Source organism: Phyllostomus discolor, chromosome 15, assembly GCF_004126475.2.
Source record: "Phyllostomus discolor isolate MPI-MPIP mPhyDis1 chromosome 15, mPhyDis1.pri.v3, whole genome shotgun sequence".
Classification (NCBI taxonomy): domain Eukaryota; kingdom Metazoa; phylum Chordata; class Mammalia; order Chiroptera; family Phyllostomidae; genus Phyllostomus; species Phyllostomus discolor.
In genome coordinates this window covers 4,892,443-4,905,488 of record NC_040917.2, presented here as the reverse complement: position 1 = coordinate 4,905,488, position 13,046 = coordinate 4,892,443, and the positions used below count along the sequence as shown (strand labels likewise).

At 42.4% G+C, this 13,046-nt stretch overlaps 1 protein-coding gene across 2 annotated transcripts in view; it reads left to right on the top strand.

The window, feature by feature from the left end:
• MTR (5-methyltetrahydrofolate-homocysteine methyltransferase) overlaps positions 1 to 13,046 on the top strand; it is a 91,710-nt gene that overhangs the window by 14,465 nt on the left and 64,199 nt on the right. For both annotated transcript variants that reach the window (XM_028531218.2, XM_028531219.2), the window contains exons 6-11: positions 622 to 728; positions 5,180 to 5,239; positions 5,959 to 6,053; positions 8,289 to 8,389; positions 9,745 to 9,806; positions 10,983 to 11,050. In XM_028531218.2, coding sequence (XP_028387019.1) covers positions 622 to 728; positions 5,180 to 5,239; positions 5,959 to 6,053; positions 8,289 to 8,389; positions 9,745 to 9,806; positions 10,983 to 11,050 — 493 coding nt within the window. The remainder of the gene's footprint in view (positions 1 to 621; positions 729 to 5,179; positions 5,240 to 5,958; positions 6,054 to 8,288; positions 8,390 to 9,744; positions 9,807 to 10,982; positions 11,051 to 13,046) is intronic.

Below are 13,046 nucleotides of genomic sequence, written 5' to 3'. Positions count from 1 at the left end.
CCCCTCAGATGGAAATAGACAACCCAGCATGTTTCTAATAAAGATTTTACCTGGGAGTGACTGAACACTTTTCTTTGAGACGGAAATTGCCCGCCAGGCAGGTTTGTTCTCCGGCAGAGTTGGTGTCGGAGGGCAGGAGCCAGATCCCCAGGACCAAGCCTTTTCCCCCGGAGAGCGAGAGGATGTGACTCACCCTGTGATGAGTCTAAGTCAGTGTGACATGTCTCTGTAGTTCCTCCTCACACTCGTTCCTGTGAATTGATTAGAACTGCCCCTGGAAAGGATGGTCTGTCCTAAAGATATCTACAGTCGGTACAGGGCTCAGGAAATCCGGAGCCTCCCATTCCCTCGCTCTGCCTCCGCCCACACATGGGAAGTGCAGGCTTCGTGCAGGTGTTTGGGGGCGACTGTGTTCAGCTGCTGGTTTCACTTCCATCCCTATTCCACTGCCATGTTTCTCTATTTGGTTTCTTAACAGAAGGTGGCATTGCTCTTAAATTATGCATTATAAACCAGAAGTGTGTAGTTCACAGGTGCCAGGCCTGAACTCAGTGTGTCCTGGCCATTCAGAGGATCGTGATGAGCCATGTACTGGATGGGGTTTCTTTTTTATTTTTGCAGCTTTTGATGAGCTCGTTGATGCATACAAAGAGCAGGCCCAAGGGCTTCTAGACGGCGGGGTGGATATCTTACTCATTGAAACTGTTTTTGATACTGCCAATGCCAAGGTGAGTTAAGGGAGGAAAAGGGACAGGGCTGGGGTTGGGGAGCTGTGGTGATTCCCTTCTGTGGTGAGAAGACAACAAGAGCCATTATTGAAGTTAATGAAATTCCTCTGTTGCATTTTATTCTCGACTGTTAACTGAAGCCAGTAGAACAGAAAAAAAAAAACTTCAAAAGGTTACCTTTTAACTTTTAGAAAAGGTTATTTTTAAATTATGAAAGTATATTTTTTCATGTATAGATACTGTGTGTACATATATGCATAGGTAATAAATGTATACACACGGTTCTAAATTCAAAGGATTATACGTAAATGTATGTAGTGAAAAGTAATATCCTTCCATCTCCTGTTCCCTGGGGACAACTACTCTCACCACTGTGGAAGTCCTGATGGGGATTCTGTGCAGGTCTCAGCTCAGGGTGTGTGTGTGTGTGTGTGTGTGTGTGTACACAAAGGTATATAAGTATATAGAGTAAAATGGAACTGTCCTTCTATGTGTGGTTTTTATTTGCTTGTTTAATTTTCAGTTATAGTTGACATACATTATTAGTTTCAGGTGTACAACACAACACAGTGATTAGACACATAACTTTCAAAGGGATCCCTTCCATAAATCTTGCACCCACCTGGCGCTGTACGTGGTTGTTACAGTTTTATTGGCTACATTCCCTGTGCTGCGCTTTACATCCCTGTGCCTGTTATGTAACTGCCAATTTGGGCTTCTTCATCCCTTCACCTTTTCCACTTAACCCACAACTCTTTTCCATCTGGTAACCAGCAATTTATACATATGACTTTTTTGCACAGTGTATCTAAAGAATCAATTTCTACAAGTAAAATGGCCAGGTCAGAGGGTTTCTTTGTTGTTAACTCTGGTCTTCAGGGTCACATCAGCCTCCTTCGGTGTGTGCTCGTTCAGACCCCCGTCAGCAGCCAGTGCACAGCGTGCTGGTCTCCTCACGCCTTGCTGACACCGCCTGGTGTACACTTTTTCATCTTTTCCAATTCGATAGGTGAAAAATGCTCCTCACTGCAGCTTCATTTGTCTTCTTCTGACTATAAATGTAATAGAGCATCTTTTGTTTTAATCCTCACCTAAGGATATATTTATTGATTTTAGAGAGAAAGGAAGGAGGGAGGGGGAGAGAGAGACAGAGAGAGAGAGAAACATCAATGTGTGAGAGAAACATCTTTTCGTTGCCTTCCGTACATGTCCCAGCTGGGGATCGAACCCAAAACATAGGTATGTGTGCTGAGTAGGGATTAAACCTGCAACCTTTTTTTGGTGTATGGGACACCACTCCAACAGACTCAGCCACCTGACCTGGGCAGATAAAGCATCTTTTTAAAGTTTTACAACCATTTATATTTTCTCTCCTGAGATTTGTGTCCTGTGTTTTATTTCTGTTGGACTTCTGGTCTTTTTTTTTTTTTTTTTTTGAGTCTTTCCCTAAGGAAATCATCCCTATTAGTGATGAGTAGCAAATATTGTCTCCAGTTTGGTGTTTGACTTTTGACTTCTTATGTGGTGGTGATGGTGATACAGCTGTAGTATTTTTTATTTGTTTGATTTAGTTTGTAAATGGTGCAAGAAAATTTTAAACTTGTATGGTTTGGTTTATAGATTCTGGTTTTTCTGGTGGCGGGGAATTATATTTGCAATGTCACTTGCCATCCTGAGATAAGGATAAAAAATGGTCTCCTTTTATCCCTAGTACTTTACATTTCATCAAATGTTTATTGTTGTGAAATGGGACCACAGATTCAGAAATTTTTTATAATGACTATTCTGTAACTATGAATTTATGCTTTTTAAAAAAAGGTTTTATTTATTTTTAGAGAGAAGGTAAGGGAGGGAGAAAGAGATGGAGAGAAACATGTGCAGGATCAATCGGCTTCCTCTCACACACTCCCACCTGGGGACCTGGCCCGCAGGCCAGCCATGTGCCCTGACAGGAATTGAACCTGTGACCTTCCAGTTCACAAACTGATGCTCAATCCACTGAGCCACACCAGACAGGGCTGTTTTGTTTCTTTGTCACTCATGTGTAGCCTCTACATATAAGTGAAATCATTTGTCATTTGCATTTCCCCTTTTGACTTATTTCACCCTCTAAGTCCATCCTGTTTTTACAGATAGCATGATTTAATTTTTTTTTATGGCTGAGTCATATTCCATTGCATATCTGTACCACTTGTTCTTTATCCACCCATCAGTTGATAGACAGTTAGGTTGCTTCCATGTCTTGGGTACTGTAAGTCATGCTGCAATGAACATATATATGGATGCATATGTCTTTTCAATTTAGTGTTTTGGGTTCCTTCAGAAAATACCCAGAAGTAGAATTTCCAGATCCTTCTTTGTCTCTTGTTACAACCTTTATTTTAAAGTCTATTTTGTCTGGTATAAGTATTGCTGCTGCAGCTTTTATTATTTTTTTCATTTCCATTTTCATGAAAGGTATTTTTCCATCCCTTTCCTTTCAGTCTGTGTGTCTTTCGAACGGAAGTGAACCTCCTGTAGGTAGCCTATGTAAGGGTCTTGTTTTGTTCATTTATCTTCCATGTGTCTTTTGACTCGAGCATTTAATCCATTTGCATTTAAAGCAGTTGTTGGTAGATACATTATTGCCATTTTATTCATATTTTAATCTTTTTATTCCTTCTTGAAGAAGCCCATTTAACATTTCTTGTAATACTAGTTTGGAGATCATAAACTCCTTTAGCTTTTTTCTTGTCTGAGAAGCTATTTATCTGTTTTTTGATTCTGAATGATAGCTTTGCTGGGTAGAGGAATCGTGGTTATGAGTCCTTGCTTTTCATCACTTTGAATACTTCTTGCCAGGCCCTTCTGGTCTGCAAGGTTTCTATTGAGAAATCAGCTGACAGTCTTACAGGAGCCCCCTTATAGTTAACTAACTGATTTTCTCTTGCTGCTTTTAAGGTTCTCTCTTTGTCTTTGTCTTTGGCATTTTAATCATGATGTGTCTTGATGTGGGCCTCTTTGGGTTCATCTTATTTGAAACTCTGTGCTTCCTGGGCTTGTGTGTCTGTTTCCTTTGCCAGGCTAGGGAGGTCTTGATCATTATTTTTTCACACTAATTATTTTTTAAATAAAGATTTGCATATTTATTTATTTTTAGAGAGAGAGGAAGGGAGGGAGAAAGAGAGGGAGAGAAACATCAGTGTGTGGTTGCCTCTTGTGTGCCCCTACTGGGGACCTGGCCTGCAACCCAGGCATGTGCCCTCACTGGGAATTGAACTGGTGACCCTTTGCTTTGCAGCATGGTGCTCAGTCCACTGAGCCACACCAGCCAGGGCCCGTTCTTTTATTTTCTGATGAGAGGAATCATGTGGAATATCACCCACATTGTCTAAATTCAGGAGTGCATCTGGTCTAATGTATTCTAATAATTTGTCTGCTGATGCCACACTGCCGTGCTGTTATTTCCAGGACAGCATTATGTCATGGTACATAGCATTATAATTACAGTGTGTCTGAGTAACTGGTAGGCTGGCAGTTTTTTCATTAAACTCCGCTTCTTTTTTTCACACAACTTTCCTTGCTATGTTTATTTCTTTCTATGTTTATTTTCTGTAAGATCTCAAGGATCAGCTTGTCTAGTTCTAAAAAGAGAAATTCAGATATTTTTCCAGTGGGAAAAACCCCCACCACCTCAGTGAAGGTACGCATCAATTACAAGTTGCATTTTGATTTCAGCAAATTAATTATGAAAATATGTACATCTTAGAGTCAAGAAATATAATGATGAAAAGAAAGGGAAGATGTGTTGCCTGGAACTTAACAAAACATGCTCAGTGCACAGTAGCACAGGGTTTGTGTCTGTACAGCCAGCCCTGAGCTCACACTGGTTTTGACACGGCTCACAGTGCTGGTTCAGTGCCTACCACGTATATGTGAGGGTGTGGAAGGCAGAGGCCTTCTGACTTCAATTTTGGTTGAGTAGCTCTTGTTGGCTCCTCTGCAGAGGAAACACTGGCCCCTAGGTGGACTTCCAGTCAGCGTTTGTTTTCCTTTAGCACGACGGTGTGATCTGGAGACGGGTACTGCATTGCGCGTTACAGGGAGGACGCATTTCTTCTTCCCAGAGAACACGACATGGATCTTACCTGAACTGGTCTTAGGCCCTGACTGGTGGGGCATCGTCCCGCAAAGGGAAAGGTCGCCAGTTTGATCCCCGCTCAGGGTACATGCCTGGGTTGTGGGTTTGGTCCCGATCAGGGCATGTATGTGAAACAACTGATTAATGTTTCTCTCTTACATCGATGTTTCTATCTCTCTCTCTCCCTTCTCTTTTCTCTAGAAATAAATAAATAAATATTTTATTTTAAAGAAGGAGGTCTTATAAAAACCAGTATTCAGATCAGCCAGTCAGACTGACCTTGGTCACAGTCTCTTTGAGATAAAGCTGATATTCTTTTCTTCCCTGACAGGCAGCCTTGTTTGCACTCCAGGACCTTTTTGAAGAGGGATATGCTCCCCGGCCTATCTTTGTAAGTTCTAAAATGTTGATTTTTGTTTTTTATTAATGCTGTCATTTTGAGGGTAGGGTTTTTTTTTTCCCTCCTTGCATAGAACTATTGATAGTATCTTTCAGGAACCACCTACTTTAACTTTCTTTGTTCACCTTCCTCCTACCACCACCTCTCGATGAAGAGAATGAATCTAGAAGTGGTTGGTGGAAGCAAAGTGCCTGGCTGAATTGGGCTCCTGAAGCCTGAGGCTTAGGGACTCACTCTCCGTAGGGCCCACGGGGGGTGGCCTAGCATGCTGACTGTAAAGTGTCCAGCGCTGAAGACAGCAGATTGCCAATTTATTAACCTAACAGGTAGACGCACTCGAGAGGCCTCAGGTTGCCTGGTGAGAATAAAATAGAATCAGAACTAGGGCTGCGTCACAGCAGGAGGCCAGGCTACCTGTGGTGCGTGGGAAAGCCTTCTCTAACGGACTGGATCTGAGAATCTGAAGCTGTTCCGCTCATGGCTTTTGCCTCTGCGGCTTTCCCTTCTCCGTGCTTCTGCGGCTCACCAGCCCCCCTCCTTACCTGGCATTTTTCTGTTCAACCATTGTAGAAAATGCTGCCTTTGAGCCCCACAGTTCTCTTCCCTATAGGAGAACACAGAAAGCCCGCCTGCATGTTTCATTTGGTCTTTGTGACTGAACTCTTAATTCAAGCCTATATTGTTGACTTGAGTTTACTTTGTTAATTCAGATTTCAGGGACGATTGTCGATAAAAGTGGGCGGACGCTTTCTGGACAGACGGGAGAGGCGTTTGTCATCAGTGTGTCTCACGCAGACCCACTCTGGTGAGTCACCGTTCTTTCCTCGACTCCGCCACTTTTTGGGGGTCTTCCCCGATGACTTGAGAAGGGGTCGCTTGTGCATATGTGCTCTGTCCCACCTGCACAGGATGCCGGCTGTCCTGGATGTGCCTTCGGACTTTCCCCTAAGGGCGGCGGAAGACTCCTGCCTAAATGGGTCGGTCTGAGGGGCCTGCCAGATGGATGACTTTTCGTCTGCAAGGGTTCCCCTTAGAGTTTAGGACTGTGCTTGTTGGTTCGGTGGTAAGGTTTGAAAACTGTTGTCAGCACTTACATTTTTTGCCATGCTTTACAAAGTTTTCTCATTCCCTATTTATGGAACCACCAGAAGCCGTCTAGCTTGGGATAAGATGGGAATTTTAAAGCTCAGTATTTTTATCTTTAAAATTAACTTGACTTTTCCATTCTATTTTAACACATCTCCTCATGTTTTCTTATCAAAATGTGAATGAAATGGAAGCTCCAAGAGAATATGCTGTTTCTCTCCTGTGCCTTCTCCATGAACATGCTGTGTATTCCCTCTGCCTAGAAGCTGAGCTCACCCTCTTCAGTCTCTCTCTCTCTCTCTCTCTCTGTCTCTCTTGGCTCCTTGTTAGCCTTTAAGACTCATCGCAAGAGTCCTCTTCAAGGAACCTGCCATCTCTCACCAGCCAGGCTGGCGTTCCTCTCAGGGCACTGTGCTGTTTTATTGTAGTCCTTGTCATAAAGATAGCAGTAATAGACATCTATTGAGAGTTTGCTGTATGGCAGGCTTGGTTCTAAGTGCTTTATGAGAGTTATTTCTTTTAATTCTGCCAACACCACCTGGGGGCAAGGTGCTGCCTCATTTCGATGATGAGGGAACTGAGACTCGGGGTGTGACTTGCTTAATATCAGTAAATAGGGGACAGGGACAGGGGCATGCTCCTAGTCACTTTGTTGTACCACATTTCATCAGTTATGTGATTTTTTTCTCATTTTTTTATGTTTACAATTTCGGGGAAAATCTTGCACTTGATGTAGTGTGGTAACGTGACTTTGTGACAGCTGCCGTCGTGTAGGACGCGTTATTACGCTACTGATCAGGCCTGATCGTTAAGAAAATAACAGCATTGAACTGGGTTGTGATTGGCTCCTTAACAACTTACCAGCTTTTTAAGAGTAATCTCTTAATGATGTGTATTTCTGTAGTGCTTGCTAAAGTCCTTGGCACATGGTAGGGATGCAGTAAACACTTAACAGAAAAACTCAAGATAAGACTGTGTGGGGGTCTCTAAAGACACGCTTTATGTAGTTCATATTACATTTTGTCTTCTCTCAAACATTTTGAACATTCCTTCTTTCATTTTCTTTTTTCTCTCCCCCACCACATTGCAGTTGAGAATCCTAGTAAAAGGAAAAAGTAAAATACAGGGTGGGGCAAAAGTTGGTTTACAGTTGTTTGTATGGAAAGTAATACAATAATTAATAATAAGTTGTAAGTATGTGAAACAGTGTATTCTTATTATTTATTATTATATTATTTTCCATACAAACAACTGTAGACCTACTTTTGCTCTGCCCTGTATAAAAAATAAGACATGACAGGGTCCAGGAGCTTCACAGTTGATTCCTGATTCCTGCAGGCCTCAGGGGTCCCCACAGAGGTGGGTTTTGGAGGGGTTTCAGGCCCTCCACTCTGCAGACAGAGGAGCTCTCTTTGATCTGTTTTATCTGAGTCAGTTTCATCTGCTAAACAGAGAGCCTCTGGGTTTTGTGGAGAAAGAAGGCAGCTTAACTTACGAGAGGGCAGATTTTGAGTCCTGGGTCACCTTGCAAGTTCAGTTACGGAGCAAGGACCAAGTCTTGATTGTCTAGCCTCCCAGAATGGCTTCCACGTGCTAATGATGCTCCTTCCACATCCAGGATTTCCCTTGTCCTTTCTCCCAAGTATTGCTTTCAACTCAGATGTTTGTTAGTGGTGGTTTGCAGGCGATTCTGTTGTACGGGATGCCATTAACCAAACTGTGAACTTATTCACGGGCAGGGTCCTTTAGCCGTAAGATATCTGACGTTGGAGACAGGGACAGGAGTAGTACTCGGTGCTGCAGGGTCCTGGAGTGACATGGCTTCGTAGACGTGCTTTGTCAGGAGACTTATTATCTGTTTGGTTTTAAATATATTCTTCTATTATAGCTTCTTATACGTGTAAGCATTTTGAATAAAAGAGGATGTCCCAATATCTTCCTTTCATTTTTCCAGCATTGGATTAAATTGTGCTCTGGGTGCAGCTGAAATGAGACCTTACATTGAAGCAATTGGAAAATGCACAACAGCCTTTGTCCTTTGCTATCCCAATGCAGGTGTGTATTTCAAGGGAGCTGCGCATGGGGGAATCCAAATACACAGACATGGGTGGACGGGGTAACAGATCTTGGTTAAAGAGTTTGTTTTGTAGATCTTGGTGTATAGTTAACACTCAATAGGAATTTTCTAAATGGAAAGTGTTTGGGTCTAGACCACTATTTCCCTTTAGACTAGAAGGAACAGTTGGGCTCAGGGGTTGTGACTCGAAGCTTCAGAATCAGACAGAACTTGGAGGAATGAAGCCTAGTCCCCAGTGCCTTGCTTCTGGCCACAGTGCTTACCCGCCATGTGGACGGTGGCCATAGTGACAAGTGCAGAGAATGGGGGGGCCCTCTTCATTTCACTCTGTTCTGTTCACAAAGAGCAGACAGGACTTGTGTCTCGTTACCTTTTTCCTTCCACAAAGTTAGGACTTCTAGTTTACTATATATAAAAATTGCCAAGAGATTTGTAGATAATTCTGAAACTATCCATTTAAATAGTGGTAATTCATTGTGGGTCAACCAGATTTCCTGGTGAATGTTTCTGAGCACTGCTTAGCTACTTAGAGCTAAAAATCATTTCCCAGCATTTTCCCCCAAGTATATATATTTTAACATACAATGAATTCTATTTCCCATGTGGAGCAAGGTAACTGGAAGAGGATAAGAAATAGAGCAGGGAATTGGGGAACTAGATACTAAAGTCTTAGCCTGGAAAAATTTATTTGGAAAGACACTGGTTGTGTTTGGTGTTAATTGCATATCAGGTGCTCATTAGTTTGAAGGGTGAAGTACTCGCCCAACCCCACCTCAAGTAGCTGCGTAACGATGAGTTTTCTTTGCGGGAAGGGGGGAGGAATGGGAGGTTCTGTCCAACATTGTAGTGACGCTTTTCTTTCCAATGGAAAGGAAATAGTGGATGCTGATATTCTTCTATGACTTCTTTTTTGGTGTGGTGTGTTTATATACTGTGTTTCATATTAACAATCATTATTTGTTTTTGCAAGTATGTAATTGTAATACACATTAATTGGTCGATATAAAATTTCCTAACTTTTGAACCTAAAGCTATTACATATGCAGTCATACCTCGGTGCTCTTCGGTTTCAGAACTTGTCAAACCCTGTACTTGTTGCATTTTGACGAGAAAAAATGTTTCAGCACTGGGCACTTGCTCAGGACTCGTGTCACGTGCTAGAACTTGTGTGGGTCACGACGCTGCCCCACCAGAGAGCATACTTCATCACTCGTCACTTGCTCGGCACTCGGCACGAGTTCCTGAGCAGATTAGAGACAAGTACCGAAGTACCGCCGTGCTGTGTGTGTGTGTTAAAGCCGTCTCCAGTGACGGTTGCCATGTGCTGTCTTAGGTCTTCCCAACGCCTTCGGTGACTACGACGAAACTCCACATATGACGGCCATGCACTTAAAGGTCAGGAGTCCTCTCTCACTTGGTTCTTACGAGATAGAGAAATGAAATTTCAGATTTAGACTATTCAGAGGCAGAATTTTTTTCTAAATGGATTCCAGTGTGCATATCATGAATAAAAAAGTTCAGTTGTGCTGATTTAAGATGGTGGAGGGAAAGGGCAAGGCTAGCTGTCAGCAGCCTTTTCCCTGGTTGGAACTGGTGGCTATCGGAAAATTCCCAGTGAGGTCCCACTGAAACCAATAGAAACTTGGCTGTCCTGCAGCCCCAGACTCCTTGTTTCCCATTGTCACCTCCCCCATACTCCTCCCCAGTCACCTGCTGTGTATGCCACCCACCCTGTCTCCTTATTACTAATCCCCGAATCTTTTTCCCTCGTTCCTTGAATGTGTAGCTTCTGGCTCACTGACACTCTCTCCTAAACTATTTCTGACTCACTCCTTATAATTTCAGTGCCTTATATAGATCCTCTTTTCAGTTTCCAGTCTTCTCAGTTGCTTGACTTCCTCTCTTGTCCTTCAGACTAGCCTGTGGTTGAACTCTGGGTCCACATGGGGCTGGTTATTGGAGCACTTGAAATGTGGCTATTGTGACTGAGGAACTGAATTTTTAATTCTTTAAAATCGTTAATTCATTTAAATTTAAAAACTTTGTGTTATTTAAAAATGCATTATTTAGTTCATACTTATTCAGCTTAGTATATAGGCTACAATCTTGATTATGATCAAATAAACTAACAAATATCTTATTATAATACATTTTATTGCTTTTAATTTTTTAAAAGATTTTATGTATTTATTTTTAGAAAGAAAGGAAGGGAGGGAGAAAGAGAGGGAGAGAAATGTCCACGTGTAAGAGAAACATCAGTTGGTTGCCTCTGGCACGCCCCCAACAGGGGACCTGGCCTGCAGCTCAGGCATGTGCCCTGACCGGCAATTGTACCAGCAAACTTTCGGTTTGCAGGATGCTGCCCAACCCACTGAGCCACACTGGTTGGGCTCTTATTTAATTTTAAATGGTATAAAGGATTTCACAGTATCTGAACTGTTTGAATGTTATGGGGGGGCCATTAAAAGATTTGTATTTAAAGTGTGTTTAGCTCTCTTTTTTCTGCCAAGTGGCTAGTGGTGAGTTTAGAATTCAGGTAAACTACCTGGAACTTTCTTTTCCTAAATGCAGGACTTTGCCATGGATGGTTTGGTCAATATCGTTGGTGGATGCTGTGGCACGACACCAGATCACATCAGGTAATAATCACTTCTCAGTACTTTACCTTCTGTTATGGGGATGAATTGTGGCCTCCCCAAATTCCTATTTTGTAGTCCTAACTCCAAGACTCCCAAATGGGCTGTACATGGAGATGGGGACTTAAAAGAAGTAATAAGGTAAGATGAAGCCATGTGAGGAGACCCTAATCCAGTATGACTAGTGTCCCTATAAGAAGAGGAGGAGGTAAGATACAGACGCACACAGAGGAAGGAGCCATGTGAAAGCACAGGGAGCAAAGAAGCCAAGGAGAGAGCAGCCCTGTTGACACCTTGTTCTCAGACGTGTAGCCTCCAGAACTTTGAGACATAAATTTTCGCTATTTAAACAACTATATTCAGTCTGTGGTATTTCTTTATGGCAGCATTAACAACCTATGAAACCTTTGTATTATAAAGATTCCAAAAATGAAATGAATGCTCATGTGCCTATCACATACTTCTCATAATTTTAACATTTGCTGTTCTTATTTAACTTATTCTCCAACTTTTTCCCCCTTAGACCAGTGATTTTCAAACTTTTTCATCTCATGGCACACATAAACTAATTACTAGAATTCTGCAGCACACCAAAAAATATACTTTTAGCTGATATGACAAAAAAATAGGTATAATTTGATCCATTCGTACTGGAAGGCTGTTGTTGTGTTGGCTGTTGCCATTTTTTATTTGACAATCTACGGGAAGAGGGGTCAGTGCTTTGGACTAAGCAGTCAGGTAGTGCAGGCTCTGGACATTGCTGCAGCGCACCCGTGTGCCTGCTGTGGCACACGGGCTGAAGATCGCTGCCCTAGACTACTGTGAAGCAGATCCCCAGTGTAATAATATTCTGTCCGTAAGTACCTGACCAGTGCACGAAGGCTCAGGAAGGGACAGCTCCTGTTTCTTGTGGGCTGTGACATGCCTCCATGAGATTCTCTCATGAAGGAAGAGACAGTAAGACCGCACATACCTTGGGGTCAGGAGAAGTCTCTGCCTGCCCAGCACACATGGTCACTCAGTCCAGGTTGTCAAATGAGGCAGCAGGAAGGGGGCGTGAAACTGGAGCCTGGTGAGGTTGGGTGGGTCCTTGCAGTTTTGAGAGGATTGGAACCCGGTAGAATAGAACATATTTACAACTGTATGTTTGGTTTTTCCCTAGAGGGACTGGTGGTCATATTTTGAGCCAGTTATCTCACTGTTCTGAGTCTCTTGTCTTGTGTACGATACATTCCCTGTGTTGAGTTACCTGCTATTTCACTGATTTGTTGACTTCTGTGATACATTCTCTTGAGTCTATCTCATTTTTTAAACATCTTTTAAATAGTCTCTGAAAGCTATCAATAGTTGAGTATAGCTTATCCTTGGGTGTCTTTATTTTTAAGGTTATCCCTTTTTAAAAAGAGTTGTTTAAAACTTAAGTGTGTGTTAATATTAATATACACATAGATATATTTATGTATCCTTGTCTATCAGTCTTACCTGTGCATGTGTGTGCACATCTGTGTATATTTTAATATATAAATAGCCAGCTTTTTACAGGTCAATCAAAGACATAATCCATTAAAGCTGATAAGGTTAAAGAGAGTATGAATAATTTAAACACATTTTTAGGAGTAATTATTAGAAGTTTTAGAGATGTATTTCTGTGTACCCTCCTTGCTCTGTGCACTCTGTGATTGGAAAAAACAGATCTAAAGGATTTAATTTCCTTCAATCCTGGCATCTCCTCCCTTGTTCGTGCCTCCTTCTCAATGATGAAGCCTTTTTCCTTTCAAACTACTTGAATGAGCAGCAAGGACATAGCTCGTGCGAATTTGATGAAGTAAAGGACATCGAGGGGTCTGGGATGGGAAGAGGAGATGTGCTGTTTGCGTTTATGCAAACTGTTCTCCATCTCCAGGCGCACGTGTCGGAGTGAAGGCCGAAACTGGTTCAGTCATGCACGGCACGGTGGGCAGGTGCAGAAGAGCTAGGTTTAGGGGTTCATTTTCGGCAT